Source organism: Lonchura striata, chromosome 20, assembly GCF_046129695.1.
Source record: "Lonchura striata isolate bLonStr1 chromosome 20, bLonStr1.mat, whole genome shotgun sequence".
NCBI classification, from domain to species: Eukaryota; Metazoa; Chordata; class Aves; order Passeriformes; family Estrildidae; genus Lonchura; species Lonchura striata.
The window spans coordinates 9470117-9491470 of NC_134622.1; the positions used below are offsets into that span (position 1 = coordinate 9470117).

The 21354-nt window shown below is 47.9% G+C and overlaps 1 protein-coding gene across 1 annotated transcript in view; it reads right to left on the minus strand.

Moving 5' to 3' along the window:
* Positions 1 to 1479: 1479 nt before the first annotated feature.
* Positions 1480 to 21354, minus strand: part of TBX4 (T-box transcription factor 4) — a 34224-nt gene continuing 14349 nt past the window's right edge. Inside the window, exons 4-9 of the mRNA XM_077787627.1 lie at positions 18176 to 18295; positions 16404 to 16551; positions 6520 to 6672; positions 3923 to 4011; positions 3365 to 3606; positions 1480 to 2102 (exon numbers count right to left, since the gene is read on the minus strand). Coding sequence (XP_077643753.1) covers positions 1480 to 2102; positions 3365 to 3606; positions 3923 to 4011; positions 6520 to 6672; positions 16404 to 16551; positions 18176 to 18295 — 1375 coding nt within the window. The remainder of the gene's footprint in view (positions 2103 to 3364; positions 3607 to 3922; positions 4012 to 6519; positions 6673 to 16403; positions 16552 to 18175; positions 18296 to 21354) is intronic.

Genomic DNA, 21354 nt, shown 5'->3' on the forward strand with positions numbered 1-21354 from the left:
CCCCCCCATCCATCGGGCTCCTCCTTGGGATGGATTCACCAAAGCACAGAAGCACCTCCCCACTTCCACACCTGCATTTCATCTTTTTGCCTTTGCCCATCTGGGAACAATGGGAGGAAATAAAAACCCCCACTGTGCAATGAGTAAAGGTTGAATATTGTGCTCTTCAGTGGAACCAAGCTGCAGCGTCACCTCTGCGTCACCGGCCTTGGTGGCACAGCCCGGGAGCTCGGCACGGTGCACCCCGCACGGGACAGCAGCTCTGGGGGAGTTGTGCCCCAGAGGGAACTCCTCTGCTTCCCCACGAGTGTCAGCCTCCTGACAGAGCCACTGAGGCTGGGAAGGACCTCTGAGACCACCCAAGCCACCTGTGCTGGATCCCCCCACGGCAGCTCACAGGGACACTGCGGAGGGCACGGCCAGGAATCGGCCCCGGACCTTCCACCGTGGGCAAAGGGAGCGAGGGTGCGCTGCTTACAGATTTTACCTGTTCTACAAATATTTGTACACTGTAAAGCCTGGGGGGTCACGGGAGCTCTTCCCTCCCCGCCCCATCATTAGGAAAGTATTCCTCTAGGCCTGCTTTAGGCTGAAAACAATTCTGTCTGAGCTGCAAAAGAAAAGAACATAGCACAAAAGGCACGTTTCAGCTGAATACGAAAGAAATCAAGGACCAGCAAATACAGAAATTGGTTCTGGAAAGTATTAGCAACTTTTAAGCTTAAACTTCATAAATATATTGCAATAAGCGAATGTGATTCAATCAAGGGATGGGAGTCTGAAGACACTGGGTCTGTTCCTAACGCTGCAATTAATTTGCTGTTTGGCCTCGGACTTAACTCTTCACTTCTTCGCTTCCCACAGCCACGGCCGATGTCGGTGTGGGGGCAAGAAGAGACGTTTGTGCATCGGAGCCTTCTCCCCCGTGCCCGCGGCCCCCGGAGCGGAGCCCGCGCTCCGCCGGCCCCGCGCTCCGCCGGCCCCGCGCTTCCAGAGGAACGAGGAATCTCTCCGGGCCGAGAGGGCTGAAGAAGCGCTGCCACGGCAGTCCTTGAGCTGCGCAACCCAGGGAATGGCGTTTTCCTTGGAGGTTTGGGAGGTTGTGGCTTCGTGAGCCAAGGACCGTAAAAACGAAGCTCGTATTTTTTTCCCAAATAGCCAAAATTTGCTCACGGATGTTTAACGTTACAAGCAAAAGAACATGACTAGCTACGTCACTCGTTAGTCATGAAGATGGTTTCTGCTGGATGAAGACACGAGAATGAATTTATTTGGGAGTCACTAAGAGCCTGATGAATCCAGCCCACTGAGACAGGAGATGGAACTCTCTGTGTGCCTGAAGATACGAGCTCTTCACCCACACAAATCCCTCTGGAAATGCACGTGTGTCTCACCCGAGTGCAAGTTACCCACAGGTATCAACACTGACTGAACTGTCCTGGAGCAGTAAGGTCGCCGCGGCCTCGCCGGGCCCGGGGCTCACCCGTCGGTCCAGTTCTCCACAGTCCCCATCCCTGAATGATACGGCAGCGACGCCTCCCTGGAGAGCGAGAAGCTCTGCGAGTACAGGAACTCGTTGGCCGCGTTCAGGTGCGGAGAGGGGGGTTTCCTCTCGCACACGGCCGCGTGCACCCTTTCCCTGGGGAAGGACGAGGCCGGGCCGCGCTCCCGGCCCGGAGCCGGGCCCAGCTGGTTGTACACGCTGAAGGGGCCGCTCCCCGGCGGCTGCGAGCCCTGGCCCGCCATGGCCGGGAGCCGCGGCATCACGGGCGCGGCGGTGAAGTGAGGAGGGAAGGGCTGGTAGGGGACAGTCTCCATCGTCTGCACGCTGTAGCCGCTGTAAGGTGCGACTGAAGTCCACATGTTGCAGCTCAGCGGGGGCGGCGGCGGCGGCAAATCGTCGACGGCCGAGACGGCAGCGATGTCGGCGCCGGAGCCAGAGTACATGCAGGCCTCCCTGGGGGCCACCTCGCCGCAGTAGGACGGGCTCAGCATCTGCTGCTCGTAGGGCGGCGGCGAGCGGAAATAGTGATCGTCGCCCACCGAGGACGAGGCGTCCAGGTAGGAGCGTTTGCAGGGCAGGTCCAGGTGCCGAGCGCTCTCTGCAAGAGAAATTCACCTTCAGGAGCAGCTCTGCTGGGACTGGGAGCCCCCTTGGAGGCTGCGATTATTTCACTAAACTGGTGCCCTTTCTCAGCTTCATCCAGTTCGGGAAAATGTACAACATCAAAAAGACATTGGGCTGCAAATGTCAGGCTAATCCTCCCCGGCCTCAAAGCGCTCTGGTGACATTTGTCAGCTTAAGTGAGGGACTCTTCTCACATCAGGGATTACTCCACGTTCACCCAGATAAGGGAGGGCCCTGACACTCCTGCACTGTTCCTCCTGACAAATTCAAGAAGTCTCTTAAAGGCTCTTATCACAGCCTGCCTTCCTGTCATTGCAAAAATGACTCTACATTTCCCAGATATTCACGTCAAAAGCTGCAGAAATATTTCCAGATAAAGGAGCCCTTTCCCAGTGAGCAGCCCTTCCTCAGCTTTGCACAGCCCCTCTCCTCCTGTGAGGACCACGGCCCTGTTCCCCAGCAGCTTTCTGTTAGTTATTAGGAATATTCTCTGGATGAACTAGTGAATTCATCTGTACATTAAACATCTGCTAAAATTACACATTTGCCTTGCAGCCCTCATTACTGGTGCTGTTAGATTCTTCATTTAGCCATGATCAGAGGATTCTCCCAGCTTAAATAAATTAGCAGGCAGTGAGACATGAGCATGCAAATAGAAGGATTTTTTTCTTCTGTGCAAATTTTTTCCATTTAACTTAAAACATGCCATGATCTCATCTGATGCTGGACTAAAAGGAAGAGAATGCAGTCACAGCTCACTTAAATTTGAGAATTAGTGGATGAGAGGAAAGGGCTGCTCATACCAAGCTCCCACAGTCCCACTGGTCTGCAGGCATTGAGGGAATTGCTCATGGCTTTGCCCTGGAAAGTGTAGAATTTTGGTAATGCTAATGGCCTCCTGCAAACAATTTTTAATTCCGCTGATCCTAACAATGGATAATTTTCCACTGAAGCTTTGTGCCATTTGAATTACACATTCTAGTTCATTGTTCAGCTCTGTCTCAGGGCTGTTTAACATTACAAGCAAAAGAACATGACTAGCTACGTCTATGGGACCTTCTATGGGACAAACCCACTAAAAACTGCTCCAAACAGCAGCTCTTGCCTCCTGACCTCCAGAACACTCCAATCACAAGAGTATTTTTGAAGATCAAGGCCTAAGAGACCAATCCAAACCAAACTCATGGTCTTGGGTTTATTTTCTGTAATATTTTTCTAGCTGTGAACTCGAGTTACCTCTTCTTTTTAGACAATGGTAGAAGAGCCCTGAATCTCTCTGTGCTGTGAAGGTGTTGAGTGGCAGATCTTGAGTATCCGAAGCTGCAAACTGCATGTGAGCACCATTCTCATACTGATAATGCTGAAGGCTCTGGTGATTCCCATGCAGTGGGTTAACATCTGGCTTTGCTGACAGCTGGCCGTGACTGGACACCAACCTCTGCCTCATGATGCTTTTGGAAATTACTGGATATTCTTTGCTAAAAGAGGTGAGAAAAATGAAGGCTGGTTAGGCAGTGATCAGCACCATCAGAATTTCATCAGCAGTGAGGAAATATTGGTTTGGCTCCCCCAGAGCATCTCCAGCCAATGACTTCACCACCCTTTGCTTCAGACGGTGAACTCATCGTGCTGCTCTGGGTGTGGCAAGGGCTGACAGCACAGAGCGTGTCAGGAAGGGCTTTTGAGGGACATCAGTGCCCCTCAGGCACAAGCAGACACCTTTCAGCTGCTTCTCCCAAGAGCTGCAGCCCGTGAGGAGGAGGAGGAGGAGGAGGAGGAGGAGGGAGGAGGTACCTTTGGAGCCGTGCCACGCGCAGGTCGCTGTCGTCGCTGCCCCGGAAGCCCTTGGCAAAGGGGTTGTTCTCAATTTTCAGCTGGGTTATCTTTAAAAGAACAAAAGCAAGGATAAAGTGTTTGGAAGCAAATCAGACCAAAGGTACAGCAGCAGCAGGGCTGAGCTGGTGGGTCTCGAGGGGCCCAGTCCTGATGACCCCTGTGAAATGCAGAGTCTGGGTCTTATTCTAGGCCCTGTGTTCTTTTTCTGGACTCCTGATAGAGAGAATTTATTTTTCTGATTTAAATGCTTTCCTATGTTTCCTTTTTAGAGAGCCCTGCTTGTCATGGTGTGGCTCTCCCTAATTCCCATAACAATTTAACACACCTTTATGGCCACCATTCAGTCATTTTAACTCTGTGAAGGTCACAACTCAAACACTGTTCCATCCCTGCACAGCCCCTCTCCCTGCTCCGAGCTCCCTGCATCCCATTTTAATGCTGAGGAGAGCAGCCAGTTCTGCTTTGGGATGGTTTTGCAGAGCTGTTGCTGTTACTAACAACTACACTTTTAGCAATGTTGAAAAATATCCCTTACCAAAAAAACTCCTGAGAACACAGCTGGCTGCTCTCAGAGCTGGAGGGGAAGGTGGTGACATGTGAATTTAAGCAGCTTCCAGGGCTCGAGCCCTTGCAGGGAAGCTCAAGCAGCTGATGAACCACAAGAAGAGTAGGACCCTTCCAAACCCACAGCCTGACAGCAGGTTTGTACATCTTAATTTCATTTTGTTATGCAGCGATCGTGGTTTTCCTCTGACATGAGCAGGATCAGGGCTTCAGTCCCTCCTTGTCACCTTCCCCTGGCCTCATCCAGCCCAGGAGGGGATTTGGGGTGAGCACACACCTTCCTCACTGACCTGTGCCCAGGGGTAACCTCTATCCTCAACGTCTTAATTTTTTTCTTTAGGAATACAATTATTTACAACCACACTTCTTGCTGGCAGGAGATTTCTAAGCTAAATATAGTTCAGCAGTTTGTTTCTTCTAAAAGATACCCAGACCAGGTTTTTAATTGTTGACGCTGAAGAGAATAAATAAAACCATTCAGGTATTCCTCTGAGGCTGAGATTTTTCTCAAGAGCACACTGAGGTCCTGGTGAGACCTTCTGCCTGCTGTCACCTTCTGCATGTCCCCATGTCCCCTGCTCAGGGCAGTGTCCGTCCCCCCCAGCCTGCAGACAGAGGCTCCTCACAGGATCTTCACTAAAGAATTTGGGCTCATCTGAGACATTTTCCCTAAATCTGTCAGGTCCACCCTGTGCTGCCCCCCAGCCACAAACTACCCCCAGCACGGCTGGACAGCAGTGACAGGGCAAGTGTGGAGTTTATGGAACACTCTGGGAACTTTAGGGATGAAAGGCACCATTGACAGCAGACATTTTAAATATGTATTAAATATAAGCTCTTTTTGGTTAACCATGTTTGAGTCATTTTACATCAACAGCTACAACTTTTCTACATTCAGTGTCCTAATGGGCACTTTTCCCCCACCCTGCCTGACCATACCACATCCATGCTTCTGCTCCGAGTCTCTTTACTGGCTCACTAATTGCAACATTTTTGTAAGGACTCTATGCTTCCAGCATCAAAGGGCACACAGGCATCCTGCTTGGGAGGAAAAGCTCTGGTCAGGTTATTGGGGAGGAAGAATTTCACACTTGTTCCTGTTCCTGCAGGATTTTCCTGTGAATGTGTAGGAAAGGAGCTGGTACAGTTACACATGGCAGATTTCACTCTCAGGGTGACAGGAGGGTTCTGGCAGTGCTACCTCACTCCGCACCTTTATTTATGAATCTTGATGCCCTTTAAAAATTCCAATTAAATTATTAATTATTCCTCATACAGCAACTGGACTTTACTATTAGCAGAATTCCCAGGAGCAGGAGTTTGTGCAAAGGCAGAGCAGTAGCAGGATAGAATCTGAAGCCTTTCCATCCTCTGCTGCCAACCTCCCCTGTCCCTGCCCTGCTGAGGTGACACAGAGGTGACAATTTGCTGTCCCAGTGCTGTCACTCCTGCTGGGATCCAAGCTCAGACAGAACTCTGCACAGGTAACACCACCCTGACACCACAGAGCAGCCCCTGCAGCACACAGGTGCCCCTGACACCCACCCAGAGCACAGAACGGACCCTTTGTACTTCACACCCCCCAGGTCCCCCTCTGCAGACCCCCAGCCCCTCCTGCCCCACGTGCAAACCGCAGAGGCAGCTCCCAGTTCCGTTTTTATGGTTACATTCCTCATCTGTCTCACTAAACACACATTCTGTAATTACTGTTCACTGCAGATTTATGAGCGAGCTTTACTGGTCATTATTAGATGTGCTTTGCTGGTTGAATGACATCTCGGCTCTCTGAGCACAGAGAGTCAGGGGAGCCCAGGCTTTGCCAAAATATTGTCACCAGCAGCATCCCTGCTCCTCCAGAGCTGCACCCTGGCTTATCCCTCCTGCTTAAAGCCAGGATGGAAACTCGTCTTTTAAACCAGCAGAACAGGAAGATCCTCTCACCACAGTTCCTGGGCAGAAATAAAGGATTTGTAGCCCCAAAAGCTGCCTACCTTGTGGTTCTGGTAGGAGGTGACAGAAATGAAGGAGGTCTCTGGGAAGACGTGGGTGCAGAAAGCCGTGTTCTTGGAGCCAAAGGCGTTGTTCTCGTCCGCCTTCACTATGTGCAGCCGGGGCTGGTATTTGTGCATTGAATTCAGGATGATCTGAAAAACAATTGGTGCCAAAGTGAGAAGTCCATTCAAAAAAGAAAAGAGACAAGCCATGGCTGATGGACACTTTGCAGCAGGACCCAAAGCCCAGCAGAGCTCTGCTTTAGCTTGGCTTGTGAGTTAGAAAGGAAAATTTACATTCTAGAAATGCACATGGACCGAGGCACAAAAGTATCTGCAGCTCTGGCAAGCAGAGCTGAACTTAAAGCTTTCCTGGTAAACCCTCATTTTCCATTGCTATTGGATAGAATCAGTCTGGGTGGAAAAAATGTCATAATTTTTTTTTTCCCCAGCTCACGCCGAAGCCGTACAATATATAATTCACCAGCAGCCTGGCCTGTAAAGATTCCTAATAAATGCTTTACTGAGCTGAAAAATACACAGTTTAGCAGAGGAAAAAAAAACAACACAGAAACCACAGGGGGAAAAAAGCTAGAAAGCTATTTTTCTTTTATCTGCTGGTAAAAAAAACAAACTCCAAAAACCTACAAAGCAGCTGATTGGTTTTTCCTGCTGTTTGTGCAGTGGCTGAGTGTGGGTGGCTGGTCCAGGCACCTCTCCCCTCCTCGAGTCTTGGCCACGGAAAGGCAGGACGAGCACCAGCCAAAGGATTTTTTATAGAGGGTGCCAGGGGGTTGGGGAGGGGCTGAGGTCCAGCAGGGATCACAGCCTGGCTCCAGTAAAGGGTTTTTTGGTGGAGCTTTGTTGGCCTGAGAGAGGCTGCCCAGGCTCATCCCACTGCAGGGATGTGCCCAGACACTGCAGAAGAAAATGGCTTCAAGAAATGGAATTTCTTTTAAGAAGTGGGATGGTTTCAAGAAAAGCCTTTATTCCTTTTCCTGGGCAAAGAAGAAATACTGCTGCCTTGTTTTCTCAGCACAATCCTTTCCAATCTCCTCCTTCCGCTCCCAAATGGGTTCATTGAGCCCAGCTGCTCCTGGGGGAGAGGGATTCCAGCCAGGCTGTCACCCCAAAGCCCTGCAGGGACAGGGCCAGGCCAAGGAGGGGACACTGGCATGGGTGGGGTCTTCCACTGGTGGTGGATGGATGGATGGATGGATGGATGGATGGATGGATGGATGGATGGATGGATAGATGGGTGGATGGATGGATGGATGTGCACACTGCAGCACAGCAGCATCAGTTCACACTAATTATGGTTTTAGCCAGTTTTAAATGAGAATTACCAAGAAGCAGAAGGTTTTTGCTCTGTGATTGCTCTGTGTGTTCAGAAACTTTTCTTCTCCATGAGTGCCATGGCCAGGAGAGCTCAGAGCAGCAGCTCCAGGTGCTCCAGCTGGGATGGGAGGCAGTGCATGGAGCTCCTGCTCTCCAAACCCCCTCCTCTGCTGCAGGTCCCTCTGCCCACAGTAGCTGCTGCATTATGCACCACTTAAATGCAATTTTTACTGTTGACATTTTCCAGACAACCCTCCCTGCTCCCCAAGAGAGAGAATGAGGAATTTTTGGCATTTTATCAGCTTTGCATCGAGCCTCTGAACCACTTTGTGGCTGTTGATGTGCAGGGTGTAGATCTGAGAGGGTCGGCTCAGGTTTTGGGCTGGAGCCTTTGCTCTGCTTTCATGTATCAGCCACTCGTAAAACAAAGTAACACCCGAGGGACAGGACTGTCATAAAAGAAGGGACATTTCAATTTTCAGTAATTAAGAGTTGAGGTATGCTGATAAATAATGGCAGTCTGGGGTTTGCTGAGCTCTCCTCACTGTCCCACACTGCCCAGCACGGGTGACTTTTCCCCAGAGCCAGAGCAACTCAGCTTCACAATGAAGAAAACAACTTTAAACTGAGATTTCTAAAGGGAAAATTAGGAGCTCAAGTTTTGATACACCCTGCATGAATAGCCTGTGTTCCCCCTCCAAAGCAGCATCCACTGGGCTATAATGATCCCTTTAAAAAGATAAATGCATTTTTAATAACATCTTCAAAGTCAAGGAGCCCAAACTATTTCCAAAATGAACAAATGAACTTCTTGGAGCCTGACAGAAAAACTCAGGAAAGGATTTCTGACAGCTGCTCAATGTTTCAGTTGTGGCTGCAGATCTGCCTGGAGGTTCATAATAAAAAAAACCCTAAATGGCCTAATTTTGCCCCTTCATTTCCAAGTTTGGGCATTTCTGTCTCTTGCACAAAAAGTGAGTATTTGCTCACCTGTCTCAGTGTAATTCCTGTTGGAATTTGAGTGTGTGGCTCCCCACCAGCTGCAGAGAGGATTTCCCACATCCCTTTGGGGGTCAGCAATTACTCTCTGCATAAAACCAGCATTTGACTTAAGAACAAGAATTCCTGCACAGAGGCTGTGTCTGCACACAAATCCTCCTTACCTGTGCTTGGTGTAATCCCTGAGCATTCAAAATCCTTACAAACCACCCCAAAAACAACCTTTAGCCACAAAACACCGAGTCTGTGCAAAGTGAAATGCCAACAATTCAGGCTAAATAGTTTTCAAGGCTGCTTTGGAAAGCTAAAAATACACAAAACAAATGTAAATTCCACTCCAGTGACGAACATCAGTGGAAAGATTAGCTTCAAGAATTGTGTAAAAAATGAGAAGTATTTTAATTGATGGGACAGAGCACTGAGCAGTGATGTAGGAGCCTTTGGCCTCAAAGGTGATGCTAAAACAATAACTTTGTATTTTCCTGCACTTCCCTTTTTCATGGGGAGATTAATTCAAGGTCAGACACTGTCACACACATTTTTACACTGTTTTTGTACAAAAAGTAGGTAGTTTGGGATAGGCTGGCAGGGACCCAGTGGTGGGGACCCTCCTAGACTGCACCAGGTGAGATCCAAAGAGCTCCTGGATATTTTGGGAAATGTTTTGTGCCTCTTGGCTGCTCCCCCTGGCCCTGGAACTGCCTTGGTGCTGGCAGAGAAGCCAGAGCATCCCCAGGGTGATGCCACTGCTACCCCCTGCACGTCACACGTGCTGAGCAGACTGTGAGAGAGCCCAACCCCAAAGGCCAACGAGACCTTACACAAACATCCTTCTCATTTTGATTTTTAATTTCACCCCGTCTCCCTCCTTTGTGCTGCTCACACGCTTGCAGCTGGAATTTCAGCTGTTACAGAACTCAACTTCATTTTTTTGGCATTCCCCAGTCAGCAAGAAATGTTTTAAAAAATGGTGTCATTTGCTCCTTTCATTTACTTTTACTTAGGAAAACAAACTCCTCTAACTTCTAATCTCTCACACTGCTGAGTAATGTCGGCTCCAGGGCCTGAGTTTGCAGGATGGGACCCAAAGGCCACGAGCTGAGCTGGGGAAATGGTGCCACATTCCTCGTCACAAGGCAAACTGGCCTTGAAATCACCAGTAAAATGCATTTACTTTCATATGAAATTTGGGGAGTTGATTTAAGAGCTCCCTGTTTCGCCAAGGTATCAGATGTCAGATGATGCAGTGGTTGCTATAGCAACTCCCCTTTTTATATTGAATAGTAAATGGCTACGAAAAAGCCACATAATTTTATGGTTGCTCCCGGGGGATCACATAACTAATATAAAATCTTGCATTTTAATATATTTTCTGCTTCTTTCTTCCTTCCCTCTATTCTTTCAAAGTGAAAAAGCCTTTGAGCTGAGGCTGGCCCTGGTCCCACACTGGGACTTGGAGCTGGAGCATGACGGCCCAGCACAAAAACCTGACAATCCAGTTTTTTGCATGGAAAAAATGGTGTTTTAATCAAGGAGGCTCTGCAGAATCATCTCAATTAATATTTACAGCATTTGGTGGTATAAACCATCCCAGGGTTTTTTAGGAGTGAATAGTTTTGGAGATGCTCCATCAGCACTGGAGCTGACCCAGCTGTGCTGCCCAGGGGATTTGGGATCCCAAATCTCTCTTTTCCCTGCACCCACCCTGGGACTGCCAGGGACACCTCACCCCAAAGCCAGCATGAAAATCACACCAACATTTACAGTGGGAAAGACCCCTGAGATCACCCAGTTCAACCAAATAAAATCTCCTGTTCCCACAGGCTCTGCAGCAGCTCAGACGAGCTCTGACGTTCCCTGCATCCCATCCTATGGATTTGCCCTTCCCAGGGGAGAATTCCTCCTCTCTGCCCCACGGCAGGCACAGACCCAGTGCAGCCAGGCTGCTCCTGCAGGGAGCAGGGGAACCTCCCAAACCCACGCCTTTGCCCTGGCAAGCAGCAGAGCAGGGAATAAAGGAAAGGCTGGAAAATGTTGGGAAAAGGTTCAACAGGAGCTCAGACAAACGTTCCTTAGGAGATGGCCAAAGCTGGGATTTCGGGGCTCTGTCTCCCTCGGCTCCTTTGCCATCTCCCAGCAGCTGGAATGCATGGGGCCAGCTCGGGGGGATCCCAGCTCCCCTCTGCCACCGGAGGGGTTTTGGGCAGACCCCCAGTGTGACATCCTGGGACACCCCTTGTGTGACCCCACGCTGTCACCCGGCCCCCAAGAGCGACCTCCTTCCCTGCCCTTCTCCAGGCTGGCTCCTGCTCCAGACCTGACCATTTCAGGCTCTGATTCCAGTTAAACTTTACCAAAATCTGCTGCATTTGACTCACAGAAACCAGCGATGCAACAACAAAAGGATTTAAGAGAGAGAAGTAAATCTTCCTTTCAACCACCAACCCCACTGGCCACTTCTTCCCCAGTATTGAAATGGAAACCCTGGATCCATCCCTCCCTGTGGAACACAGCTCTGCTCCTTTTTTATTCCAGCAAACAATGTAAAACTTCACTTTGTAATTTATTTGGGCACCACTATTGCTCTGATTTCCTAAAATGAATGAGTACCAAAAAAAAAAAAAAAGGAAATTAAAAAGAAAATAATCTTTCCATGGATATTCTTTCAGCAGAAGGCTTAGTGATGCTCTGAAATTTTCAGGGCTGGACAAAAGGGTTTTTCCAAGGCTTAAATGGACTGAGAAAAAAGAAAAAAGGTGGTTTGGTATTAGGGGAGATTACATGTGTATATGTATATGTATATGTATATGTATATGTATATGTATATGTATATGTATATATATGTATATATATATGTATATATATGTATATATATGTATATATATGTATATATGTATATGTATATATATGTATATATATGATATATATGTGTATATATATATGAATTCTTATATATCTAAAGTATAAATATGGATATAAGAAAAATAAATATTGCATATATTCCTTATACATATAAGAAACCATGTAATTTTTAAAACATACATATATATATTACATACATACATACATACATACATATAGATATAGATATATATATATACTAAAAAACCCTAAATGTTATACATAAAAATACAGGAAATTTTTAGCTGAAAGCTGCTCTGAGCAGGACAAGAGGGGTGAGGCTGTGTCCTTTTCCCCCAGGTAGGATTTCCCCCGGGAGCTGCTGTGGCCCCATCCCTCCTTCCCTCCCTCCCTCTGGTGATCCCAGTGCCCGGGGTGGGGAAGCTGCTTCCCATAAACCTCCCACCAGCACCTGAGAGGAAACTGCTTGGCCACAAGTCATAAAGCAAACAAATAAAAAAAAATTATGAATCAAAATTAGGGTTTTGCAAGATTAGCAGGACGTGGAGCTAATTAAAAGTGCCTGAGTGCGTCTGACTGGCACGGGCAGAAAAAGGCTGATTTAATTAATAGAAAAATGAAAAGGAAACCCCAGAACGAGGGGAAAAATTAAGGCTTTCAGTGATAATCAAATAAAACCAAGTGTGCAAATATTAAATCTGAAGAGAAATAACAAACTCATCAGCATTAATGAGTGAAGCCAGTAAACAGCAGATTTGGGTCAAGAAAACAGGAATATCACTTCAAATGCTGTCATGAGTGACAGGCCATCTATAATATCCTGTAGCTTTAAATCTCACTTGGTTACATCCCAGAAACTAAAATAAAAGCAGATAAAGTAATTATGGCAATTAAAAGACACCACCAGCAGCCCAGGAGTGACACAGGTACAGACTAACACAAGCAAGCTCAGCAGTGCTGTGCTGGGGGGAATTAAATTAAATATCTACTTTTATTTGTCACAACCTCCACTTCTAATCTCCATTTATTCCTTGCCTCCTTTGTTAAATTGTTTGTTTCCCTGCAGGAATATCTTTATATATTCTAGAATCTACTTATATATACTTTATATTCCCATTTTTTTCATTTCCAATCGATCTGGTCCCAGTCAGAACCTCTCAAGAATACTGCTGTGATGCTCTTGCCCTTTCCAAGCTGGCCTGGCTGCAGGAGCTGAGTCCTCTGGCAGAGAGGTTTAATTTCAATGGAGTCACTGACAACAGCAGCACAACAACAGCACAAACCCCTCCTGGGTACTTTAAACCTCTGGAGAAAGTGGAATTCCCTTCCTGAGGATTTATCCTGTGCAGACACACTCTTGTTACATATTGCCCTGAATCAGCTTTCTAAAGAAATACAGGAGTTATGTTCCCCTTCCCAACAGAGAGGGGATTTTTGTGCATCCTCTGCACCTGAGATTAGCACAAAATAACCTGGAGTGATGGAGTCATTCCCATTTTTCACCTGGAAAACACTGCCAGGTATTTCCCAGGCAGCATACACTGGGAATGGGTAAGGGATGTGCCACCCTTGCTGGCACTTAGAAGATTATTTTCACCTCTGCAAATGCACCAGAGAGCAGAGCACCAGCTCTGCCAGAATTTTGGAGGCTCAGAATCACTCACCAGCCCCATGTAAATCAGGGACTCTATCAGGCTGATTATCTCTGCATGTAATGCTTTGAAAATACATAAATTCAGATTTCACTCTAAGCATAGGTGGCTTACAGTGCTTTCTTTGGGATCAGATAGACCTCACTGTAGCTAAACATTACAGTGGCTGCTGATTTCTTAATCCATTTCCAACATGAACGTTCCTCAGTTGTTAAGCCTGGTGTGAAAGAAGCCTTTCATGGATAAAAAATCCCCCCGGAGCAAAAATATACAGCCCACGTTTTCAGGCTGTTCTCTGTGAGCTGGGCACAGGCTTACCTGCCACAAAACCTGCTCAGCCACAGGGGTTTGGGGCAGATTACAGAGCTCTGAATTTGTTCTGATATAAAACCTGCTCAGTTTTATGTGTCTGCACTGACAAATGCCTCCCATGCCTCTGAGTGTAACTAATAATTTACCACAACAGATAACGGGCCAGGGCAAGCAGCAGGAGTGAGGTTTGTGAGGCTGCAGAGAAAGGGCTGCAGGGGGTGAGGCTTTCCCACATCCCCAGCATGGTAAAGACTCTCCAGTCTAATTCCATGCATCACAGCAAAGGCTTCAACTCCACAGTTTATTAATTAAGATGTTCATCTTACTTACTTTAATCCTCCAAAGTGCCTCCATTTCTCGTAATCTCCATGGGGCTGCTCATCCCTGCTATTAAGCAGCTATTGCAGTGCACAGAGTCAGGGTGTAGCTGGATAAATGGATTCATTTATTAATGGAATCAGGAGAAATTTCTGCTGCCTGTCTTTCAGGTGAGGTCCCTGGCTCAGAGGAGCTGCACTCCATGTAGGGATGGGGACACTGCAGTGGCTGAGGGTGCCAGGGTGGGTGAGCCAGCCCAGCTCTGCCTGGGCAGCTGCCCACACACCCAAAAATGCCCCAGCCAAGGCTGCAGAAATCCTCACTCCTCATGGTTTTGAGGTTTGGAGGAAACCAAAGACAAAAGGAAACGCAGGCAGGCTCCGCTGGCGCACGAGAAGGCAAACAAACCCTGTGGCTTTTCTGACTTGTTTTTTTAGGGAGCTTTAAGAAAGTGTTTGCAGTCACTGGGAACAAATTCCTAGAAATGAGAAGCTGTTATTATTCCTAACGTAATGCCTTCGTGGGACAGGCCCTGCAAGAGCAGAACTGCTCTCAGCCTGAGCTGGTGGGAGCCTTCTCCTGGTGCACAGTCCAGCTCTCCTCCATGTGCACCACAAAGAGTGGAGCACACTAAAGCAGATCATTAATTTAGAAGCCTAACGAGGAGCTGGCTGTGGACAGGTTCATTTAGCCAGGCAGGTTGTCAGTGCCTGAATAGAGCAGCAAACCAGGCACTTTAAAATAGATTATTTCAGGCATTTTCCCATTAATGTGAGAGGGAAGGTGCTGGGCTGTGGTACGTGGCCTGAGGGCTCTGAGCAGGGCTCATCTGGAGCCACAGCATGGTGGGTATTACCCCAAAACCCAAACCACTGTCTCACTAGGGAAAAGACAAGCAGGCTGTTCACTGGAAAGGAGGAGGGGGTTAAAATCTTCCCTGTTAAAATGCAGCGCTAAAATCTCAGTTAAAAAATGACAAAGTCAGGAAAAGCAAACGTTTAAAGTTGCAAAACCAACACGGCACATCCTGTTTGTTTTACAGCCACATCGCACATCCTGCATGTTTTATGGTTTACATTTTACAGCATAAACAGTCATATATTAAGCTGCAGAGTTAACCAAGAGAAAAACACAGAGTGAAAAAATGCCACGTGCAAAGCCAGCGGCTCGGGATGGCTGTGGCAGCCAAATGGTGGCAGGGGTGGCTTCGTGTCACTGTCACTGACAGAGCCCTGACACAGTTGTTTCATTTCATTCCCATGGTGCTTCCCCCCTTCAGGGGAGCAGGGATGGGCTGTGATTAATAACAGCAGCATTAAAGGGTGCCGGGGAGCCTTTGAAGCTCACACATGTCTCAGTGGGGTCAGTAGGGTGGGGAGGGGGTCAGGGCCCAGCACGGGGCTGGGTTATCACCGAGTCCCCGCCAGGGCCCGGCTTTTGGAGGCTCAAAATCCACAAAAAATTACAAACACTGGCAAAAATTCTGGATTTTTAGCAGTGTTTTAAGCTGGTGGGGTTCTCCTGCCTCTGGAGTCAACCCCCTAAAACTCCAGCTGATTTAGCTGTGACAGAATCACACTTTCTGGACAGCTTTTGGAGGCATTGGGACACTGACTCCAAGTGAAAAGCTGTTCTTTAGAGGCTTGATGCACAATCATTTTAAGCAAGACAGATACATCCCTTCCCACTCTGCACCCTTCTCACAGCCTCCCCTGCCCTCCAAAGTGCTGCTGCTTAAAACACCATAAGGTTAAAGCCCACATTTGATGACACAAATTGGATTTTCTTACCTTTGGTACAAGGACGAGCTGATGGCACTAAACCTAGAAGGATTTCTCTCACCAAGGATGGTTTATTTTTACATGAGTTTCAGCTCAAATTGTGCAAACCAGACAGGTCTGTGTTTTTATATGCAGTATTTGAGCACACACTCTCCTGACAGGCTGCAAGGGCCCTTGGTCTGAGTTATTAAATGCACTGGGGAAGATGACTGTGTGCTCCCCACCTCTGCATTCCCAATACACATAAATCAAGATTTTCCAAATAAAATACTTTATCTTTTTTTAGGGTTGCCAAAGCCAGCTTGGAAAATCAGGAGTTTATGCAACCTGCTTCTGTGAGCTGCACGTACCACGTGCCAGGCTGAAAATCCCACAGCGCTGCCCAGAAAGTTCCTGGGCACAAAAGAAAACCTCAGTGGCATCTAGCAGGACACAACTGAGCCAGTCATGGCTGCATTTCCAAGAGCAGGGGAAGCACAGTTTGCTTTAAACATTCCCCCCAAGCACAAAATAATGCTGTTCCTTATTATTTCATTAATGATTATTAACCCAGCATCCCAGACACAAACTCAGCACTGTGGGCCCACCTCCACCCAAAGCCCTTGCAGAACGTCTCTCTTACGTGTCCAAAGGGATCCAGGTGGTTGTTGGTGAGTTTGAGCTTCTGGAAGGACACCAGCTGCCTCATCCAGTGGGCTCCCGTGGCCGGGGAGTCGGGGTGCACGTAGAGCCTGCCCGGCATGGCCGGCTCCGCCTTCCCTGCCACCATCCTGGGAACAGAGGGGACAGATGGCATCACCCTGCCACAGCCTGGACTCAGTGGAGGAGCTTTTTGTCCTTGGGCTCCTCCCAACCCTCCTGCCAGCCCTGAGGGGATGCAGTGGCACGTGGGGACTCAGAGAGGCTCCTGCTGCTCATGGGAGGTTTTGGGATCCTTGTTTCAGCATCACAGGCGAGCAGAGGAACCCCATCCCTGCTCCATATCTCCTTGGGGCAGTGTCTCCACACGGGCATTGTGGAGACATTTTTAAAGGAGGAAAACTTGTGTGTGTTTTGAAAGCCTTCCATGACCCTTCTGCAAAGGCAGATGGCCCTGCACAAGACAAAGCACCTGTGGGCAGGAGTGGAACTGGTGTGGCTGCACCCTTCACAGCCAGGCAGGGCTCCCACAGCCCGTCCCAGTGGGAAGGGGCTGCTTTCCACCCAGCACCCTTCTGCAGCTCCCCTTGCCCCACACCACCACCAGCTCTCATGGACACAGTGCCCAGCCATGAGACATCATTTAATGGCAACGCCCTCATTACTCCACATTGTTCTCCTCTTATAAAACCCCAATAAAAGCAATATTACCAAAAACAACAGAAACTTTCCAGCAGCAATAAAAGGAAAAGGGGAAACAGCTCTAGGGCTGGCAAAACCTAAATTAAACAGAGTTAAGAACTATCCATCATCTTGTGTTTAATGTCTGAAACACACAAAGTGGCCACCATGGTGCAGAGACCTTCAGTCCACTCCTCTTACCCAGCGGCATTCCGGGACAAAAGCACACGGAAAGGGGATTTTTTTTTTTTAATTGGAGCAGCCCTTATGTGCAAATAAATAATTTCTACTTTCTGGGATGTCACTGAGCTCATTCCCTGTGAAATTTTCCATTGCTTTTCACCAGGCAGCAGCCAGTGGAAGGGTTTGGGGAAACCACAGCGAATAGTGGCAGTGAGGGAGGCTGCCGGGCATTTTGGTGGGGGGAAATCAAAAGAGAAAACAACACGTTTCCTTTGTCAGAGAGCAAAAATCCCAGCTGCCTCTTGGGTAAGTAACTTTGCTTGGAAAGGCACAAGGAAGGGAAGAATAACAGAAGAGAATTGGGGATCTGGGTAAACTACCCCGTATTTCGCTTTATAGCTGCTCTCCTGAAAGCAGAATGTTGCTATAGAAGAAAGGAATTTAAAACTTTTCTTGAGTCACAGAGAGACCTAATTTTGAGGGCCAAAATGGACCATTAGATCATCCTGTGCAGCCTCTGGTACAAGGCAGGCTTTACCCTCCTACACTGCACACAGCCAGATAACCCGTGCTTGGCATAAAGCATCTTCTCCAAGAAAACTCCTCAGCCTAGAACACTTTGGGATGGACAATGGACAAGTCACCACCCCCAGCAGCACTTTTTTCCAGTTAGCCACCCAGCCTGTTAAAATATTTCATTTTATATTTGTCTGGCTTAAACTTCCAGCCCTGGCTCCCATGTCCATCATTGCTCCAGCAAAGAGAGCTCTGGGATGTTGGCGTCCCTCCTGTGGGAAGGTGTTTCTGCTGGTTTCTAAGTTTGCACAACAAATGGTTGATCCAATTGCAGATTTCTTATGGAAAAGCAGGCAAACAGAAGTGTTGTCTTACCATTTGTTGTCACAGAATTTGTAGCGGTGGTCGTCAGCCGGGACGATGTCGATCAGCAGAATGTACTTGGTCTTGGGGTTCATTCCAGTCACTTTGACCTTGTAGCTGGGAAACATCCTCCTTAGGGAGAGCAGAGGTTACCACGTTAGGGAGGGATGGAAGCACTGGAACTGATGGAAACTTGGAGCAGCAGCCCAAAAACCAGATCCAGCATCAGAGGGGTTCACACGAGGACATTATTGGTTCTTGTTCATACCTGAATTAAACTCTCTCTTTCCAGAGCATGTGCCAGTGCAAAAGTGGGTACAAATTTTCATAAGGGTGTAGGGAGGGGGCCTATGGGCCAGTGCCTGGAAAAGGAGGGTGCAGAGAGAGGTAGCGGGGAGGTGAACACATCCCTGTTTGTGGGAGGCTTGCACAAGGAGCCCTCACTTTTACAGGAGGCTCTACCTGGCTTAAGGCAGCACCAAAATTGCAGATTTCTTGCTGCTGTGGAAGTGTTTTAAAAGTCTGACTACATTTTGGAGGAAATTGATCTCTGTCATTCACACAATCCCAACATCCACCAGGTCCCACCACTACTCCTGTGTTCCCTACAACAGAGAACTGAGGATCAGTAAAGACTGAGGGAGACAAAGGGTTAGACCCTGTGGTGGTGCAGACAGGCTCCTCTGGCCTTCCCAAATTTCCCAAATTCACAGCACACGCATTAAACCTTGCTGGAGCCTGGAACATGGCAGAACTTCCCACCAAAATGTGCCTGTCCGGCTGGCTTCAGCAACCAGCACCCACTTAGAGCATCCCATAAACCAGAGCATCACCAGAGAACACTTCCATGTCTTACAGACCTAAAGAGTCTCTGTGATGTTAAATCATACCTTTTTATAAAGCTGTGTGCCTGTGAAAACAGCAGATTCCATCACAGTCCAGCCTTGCAATCCGAAGGAGAGGGCCCTAATGGATCCTGACACTGCCACGGGCTTCCCAATCCCTCGAGGCCGCATCAGCAGCCAGGATTTGCAGGATTAGGCACTTCACATCCTCAGAATAACTATTTTATTGGCTCCATCTTCCCCACCTCCTCCTCATCCAGTAAAAACACCCAAGTCAATAGAGCAAACTGGCTCAGCACAGCCCTCCAGCCAGGACACAAAGTTCTCCTTCCCGTCCTTCATGTGGAGGATGAGAATTGCCACATCCAGGACTCGTTCTGATTATGTGAATTAAGATGGGCCCAAATCCTGATGTCATTTCTCCATCAGACATCAAGGCCACTTTGTCCCCCACTTTATCCCTCTTTTCCTGAGCTGGTCCAAGTCTGCAGCACCATTTTGTCGCTGCTTGGGGAGAAGGCAACAAAATGGGCCCTGTTCAAAATCGTTTCAATTGACTCTTTTAACCGGCCTGCATAAATTCCAGATGTTTACCATGTAATTAGCTTGGACTAAAAAGGGGTGGTTTACCAATGTCCCTCTTTGATTTTCATTCATAAACTCTGCACTCCTCTTAACCTTGTCCTCCTACAGGTAAGCACCTGGGTAAATACAGTAGGACATTTCAATTTGTGAATACACAGCCCAATTCACACATTGAAAAAAATTGTATAAGGAATCCAATCTGAATGCCAAGATTTTTTTTTTTAATTAGGTCTTAAAATGGTATTTAAAAATGAAACAAAAAAGAAAAAATAAAGAAAAAAAGAGAGGATAAAAGTATTAAAAACTAGTAATGAGATGGACACAATTCAACAGTTTGTCATACCTGCACTGGGGATTTTTATAACATCGAGCTTCTGAATTTCTTTTTCCCTCAATCATTTCATTTACTGTAGAACATCCAAGCTGCTAAAGTAGCTGAACTGATATATTGTAAATGTTAAGTGCTTTTTTAATGGCATTTAAAATTAAGCTTCAGCATATGGAGTTCATATAGGATGGACATGCCTGAGTTTATAATGTTCTTTAGTATAGCCCTCTAAAATAAATACAAAGAGCCAAAGTACTACTATAATATATACAGCTGAAATTCTTTAAGGATAACAAATGGGGACTCACATCTGATTGAAGGTGTTGCTTAACTTGCAAACCACTCACTATCTCGCAGTGGTAGCATTGTACTCAGCAGTCCACAGACCCAGCTACAACCAAGTTTGCCAACTCTCTGCATTCTTTTCCAGGAAAACATGGGTAGATTTTAGTAATTTGGCTGTGCATGGACATTTCATCATTATTATTAGCTGCTGCATTTTGGCCTTAAAGAAAAAATATGCGACTAATGTGCTGTCCAGGGACTTGTCAGTTTAATTTTCTTAATGAAAACATATTTCTCAACCCCTTGGCAGAGGCTCGTTTAGTAAATATCTCTGCAATATGATACAAACATGGGTTGTGCATCTCTGATGGGAAGGCATGACAAACCCGAGAGCTGGGGCCAAGGAAATGCAGTCATACTGATTGAATTTAAAAGGAAAAAAAAAAAAAAACTAAACAAAAAAAGGCAAGAGACAGCACCTAATATCATGTCCTAGCCCTTATTAAATGTCCCATTGAAAGAAGGGAGCAGAAACCCACGGTGCCCTACCCGGGAGCGAGGCCGTGCTACAGTGGCTCCATAGAGCTCCCTGTCAGGCCTGGGAAGGGGCCAAAAACCTGCCTGCTTCCCCAAATTTCCTCCAGGTCAATGGAGCTACTCACGGGCACGAGGAGCTGCAGCTCAGCAGCAGCTCTGCGCAGGGAGCCCCTCCGGCAGGCCTGCGCAGGCAGGAGCCGCGGGCGGATGGGCGGCTCCGCGGAGGATGCTCCGCTCCGGCCAGCTCCCGGACAATGGGTTGCTTCATCATCCATCGCTCGGGGACCGGCAGAGGCACAGCAATCACCCAGCGCTGCAATAAAACTTGCCAACGTCTTGCCAAGCTCTGGGAAAGCTCAGCCTGGTTTTGGTGGGAGGTCTGAAGCAGGACCCGGGCAGATCCCTCTTTTAATCCACTCTCCTTCCCGCACGGCGCCAAACCGAGGAACAGCATTGCTGAGCAGAAACCGGGGACAAAACCTGGGAATTTGGGGCTTCCTGGGGAGGGGGTGCAAGCAGGAGACATCTGATCCTCGGGGCACCTCCTGTGCCAAGGGCAGCTGCAGCACTGCCTGGGCAAATGGGGCAGCTCGGTGAGGTTCAGTGCTGGG